General features: G+C 42.4%; 1 protein-coding gene across 1 annotated transcript in view; it reads left to right on the top strand.

Annotated features, from left to right (window-relative positions):
• CSUI_011044 (alpha beta fold family protein) overlaps window positions 1–4,124 on the top strand; it is a gene marked incomplete at its 3' end in the record, with an annotated part of 4,370 nt that extends 246 nt beyond the window's left edge. The window contains exons 2-4 of the mRNA XM_068071145.1: window positions 30–232; window positions 845–1,789; window positions 2,964–4,124. Coding sequence (XP_067916879.1) covers window positions 30–232; window positions 845–1,789; window positions 2,964–4,124 — 2,309 coding nt within the window. The remainder of the gene's footprint in view (window positions 1–29; window positions 233–844; window positions 1,790–2,963) is intronic.
• Window positions 4,125–4,436: the final 312 nt, after the last annotated feature.

Below are 4,436 nucleotides of genomic sequence, written 5' to 3'. Positions count from 1 at the left end.
TCTCACTCTTTCTTTCTTTTTGTCTGTAGGTTGTGTGATCGCAGCTAAGTATGCGTTGCATCGACAGGCTCTGGTGGATCGATTGTGTCTACTTGCCCCAGCAGGGGTTCTGCCGAAGAAGCCTTTCCCTGTCAAGTTCTTTCAGACATGCGGCTTCTGCTTCTCTCCTTTCTGCTGCCTCATCCCGACGTGTCTTTGTCGATCTTGTTTCAGCAAAAAGAACTTCGTACAGGTATGATGAAGAAGAAGAAAAGAAAAAGAGAAGAACGGAGAGAGAGATAGAAGAGAAGGAGAGGAGGAGACCGATGGTAAAAAAGAGGAGATTCTTTTATCTTTCTAGACATACATGTATGAATGGACTAATGTATCTATCTCTCTACCTATATTAGGTAGACATATACACTTTTCCTTCTCTCTATGAGGTGGATTTCTTCAATGGCTGAGGAGTGCTGGAGAAAACGGAAAAATTGGACGTTTAGAAAGAGTAGAGAGACTTCAGAAGAGAGAGAGTGAATGAGAGAAGAAAGAAAGAAAGGAAGGAGACAAAAGTTCTCTTGGAATGAAGAAGAAGAGGTACTTGAGAAAGTTTGAAGTGGACAAAGAACGAACTTCATTACACAGACGGACGGAGGGAGGGAGGGCCAGAATGAAAGAACGAATGAATGAATGTTCGGGTGTATGTACACCGGAAGTGTAGTGGTGTCAAGAGTAGGAGGAGGACCGTCTGTCTACCCATCTTATTCAGGTGTCTTGTCTACGTTTCTTTTCATATACCTCTGTATGCATGAAAAAGGTATGTATGCACTTGTGTTTTGCATGTATGTGTATATGTTTGCATGCATAGAGATATCAGGAAGAAGAGGAGCAGCAGGAAGAAGCAGCGACACAGAAGAGAAGAAATGAAGACGAGAAGAAGTCTGAGAAAGAAAAAGAGAGAAATGAAGGAAAGAAGAATCCCCATTCTTCTTCTTCGCAACCTCCTATTACCAGCGGCGATACACGTACCACGACGACGACTACTACTGCAACGACGGCTGGGAGCGGCTCTTCTTCGTCTTCGAGTGTATGTACACCTAAATCAAGAAAGAGCTTCTTTTCCTTGAAAAAGCGAAGGGACGATGCGGGTCACAGCACGACAGGAGGAGAAGGAGAAGGAGAGAGTGAGGAGAATGCAGCAAAGGCTGGGGAGTCGCAAAGACTAACTCAATCAGATATTCAAGACAAGGACAGAGGCGATAAGCAAGAAGAAGAAGAAGGAGAGAAGAAGGAGAAGAGGGAAGACCAGAAGGGGGGAGAACAAGAAGAAGAAGAGGCCGAAAAGAAGAGCAAAGAAGAGAGGGGTGGTATCAGTAGCACCTGTGAAGAGAAGAAGCGCCATCTATCTTGGGAGACGCGTCTTAAGGGAGAGGATGAAGAAGAAGAAGAGCAAGAAGACCAGGCAGCTCGCCTGAATGAAAGAGAAAGACAAGCGCATTATCATGGAAAAGACAGAGGAGAAGAAGAAAAGGCGACTCGTTCTCTTCACAGAGAAGAAAGAGAAAGCAAAGAAGGAGGAGAGAAGACTGAAGAAAACAAGCCAAGTCAGAGAAAGAAGAAGATGAAGAAGCGAGATGATAGCGAAGAAGAAGATAAAGAAGAAGATAGGCTAGGGGGTGGTGCCGTGACTGCAGAGGAATTACTATGGAGAAGGCTCATGTGGCAGCTCTTTGTTAAGAAGGGAGTTGTCGCCACCTTTGTCGGCTGCGTTACTCACGTGCCTCTCTGGGATGCCCAAAGCATTTACAAGCAGGTAGACATTCTCTACATCTATCTATCATACAGAGCGGCAGAGGTATAGATATCTACAGACAAAGAGAGAGAGAGAGAAGATGGAGGTATGAGGGAGAGCATATCTTAAATCTTCACCTTCATTCACTCGAAATACGTACGCATGCACATATACACGTCCCTCTCTCTCTGTCTCTATATATGCGATGTAGGTATGGATGTATGTAGGTATGTATGTATGGACATATGTATGTAGTATGTAGGTATGTATGTCTATGTATGTATGTAGGTATGTATGTCTATGTATCTATGTATGTATGTTGGTATGTATGTCTATGTATGTATGTCTATGTCTATGTATGTCTATGTATGTATGTCTATGTATGTATGTGTATGTATGTTGCCAGGTGAAGGTTTGTGTGGATACGTGTACGTGCGTTGTCCGTGAAATGAATATACACTGTGTCTATCTATATCTATCTCTAATCATGTAAAACTATGAATCTATCTATCTATATCGGCTTATATGGTAGGACAGATGGATAGATGTGTCTCTGTATAGACTTGCTTATAAAGGCAGGGGTGTAGATGACCGAAACACTTCCAACAGAAGTTCTCTTTGATTAATGTTAGTCTAGATAAAATTCATTCATCCGTCTCTACCACATAAGACAAATCTCTTTACCTCGAAGATATATAGGGAACTCTATCTTAATCTATCTATCCTTAATCTATCCATCTATCTATCTTTAATTTATCTATCTATCTCAATGTGTATGTATATGTGTGTGTCTTACATGATAGTCTTCTCTTTCGTCGATGCTTTCGATTTCTGTCGTTGCCGTTGGGTCACTTCTATCTGAAGAAGAAGAAGAAACTTCTGCAAGTCGAGAGAGCTATCGTCTTTCTCTCTTTCTGGAGTTTGGGCGGTGGCTCTGTAGACACTTCATGTCTACTAGGAGCTGTGAGTTAGTTGTTTACACATGCATGACGTGTCTACATCTCTCTCTCACGTCTCTCTCCCCCCTCCCTCCCTCCTTCCTTCAGCCTCTCTCTGAAGGTAAAGAGAAATCTACAGAAAGCAAAACACATGCACTTTCTCCTTTCTTTCTTTCTTTCTTTCTCTCTCACTCTTTCTTTCTTTCTTTCTTATCGTTTAGGTTCCCTCCCTTGTGTTTTCTTGCTTTCTTTCGTAGGTAGGAGATCTAGGCAGGCCGGTCTTGTTGCTGTGGGGCGAGGATGACGTCGTAGCGCCTTTATCGTCGTGCTCTCCACTTCTTCTTTCTTTAATGCCAAATTCAACTCTTGTTACTTTTCCTCGTTGCTCTCATCTTGTTTTGGCTGATCGAGCCCAAGCGACCATTGCATGCATTATGTCTTTTCTTGACTTTCCTTCTACATGTGATATGTCTCAATGGAGATATGTCCTTCCCTTCACTCCAGATGGAGTGTATGTACACCCCAGTGCACGTGCACCTCCTGGCGTGACGGTGGAAGAATTTCTCGAAGCCCTTCACTATACACCGAAATTTACTATTCGACTCCCTGAGACATCCCCCTCTCAAAGGCATGCAGAACAACATAGAAGAAGAAGAATACGAAAAAAGAAAGATGAAGAAGAAGAAGGACACAGAGAAAGAGAAGGAGGAGAGATAAGAGAATCTTCTTCATCTTCTTCTTCCTCCTGTTCGGGTGGTCCCCCTCCTTCTTCTTCATCGTCTTATGAGAGAAAAGCACTAGGAGTTGAACAGGCTAAAGGAAAGACTAGAGAAGATAAGGCGATCTGTCTGAAAGATCAACTCCGGTCTTTAGATCGCCCTTCTTATTCTCCTTCTTCTTATCTTGGAAATGGACAGGGGGTTCTGGAAAGAGAGAAAGAAGGCGAGGAAGAAAGACGAGAAAGGAGAAGGACTGGTAATCTCCATGGGGAAGACGTGAAAGAGGACAAGAGAGAAGAAGAAGAAGGAAAGAGAAGAGACATACTTCCTTCCTCTCATCAAATTCATAAGAGTGAAGATGATATGAGTGCGCTAGGTTCTTTCGTCTTAAGAAAAAGAGAAAAAGAAAGAATCGGCTTTTCTCCTCGCCTCTCTTCATCCTCCAAGCTTCAGCAGAGATCCTCTTCTCCTCCTCCTAATTCAAACAAGAGAGAAGAAGGAGATCTACATGATGGACGGTTAGAAAAAGGAAAGATCGTCCAAGATAAAGAAGAAGAAGTTGTATGGTTACCCGTAGCGACAGAAGATTCGTCAGGCCGACTAGAGGATGAGGATGAGGAAGAAGAAGGAGAAGGGGAAAATGAAAATGAAGAAGGAGAAGAAGAAGTTAAGAAAGGCCGTGAACAAGAAAAAGCCAATGGTAAGAAGACTACTTTCACTGTATGTACACCGTGTCGTATATCCAACTACTTACAGAGGCACTCTTCGAGAGGCTAGATAGATATAGGGGCGCATGCATATATATGTTAATCATGACAAGTATCTTCCTTATACTCGTGCCTCTTTCATCTTCATGTCTACTCTCTATACAGACAGATATGGCTACCGATACACCTATATAGGGTGAGTATATAGATACATACACATAGGGATATACCCACACATTCATATATATATATATATATTTATCTATCTTTAATCTATCTATCTATCTATCTCTAATCTATCTTT

This window comes from Cystoisospora suis, assembly GCF_002600585.1.
Source record: "Cystoisospora suis strain Wien I chromosome Unknown contig_9420, whole genome shotgun sequence".
Lineage (NCBI taxonomy): Eukaryota > Apicomplexa > Conoidasida > Eucoccidiorida > Sarcocystidae > Cystoisospora > Cystoisospora suis.
Note: the sequence above shows the minus strand (reverse complement) of the source record. Positions and strands in the feature narration are given on the sequence as shown.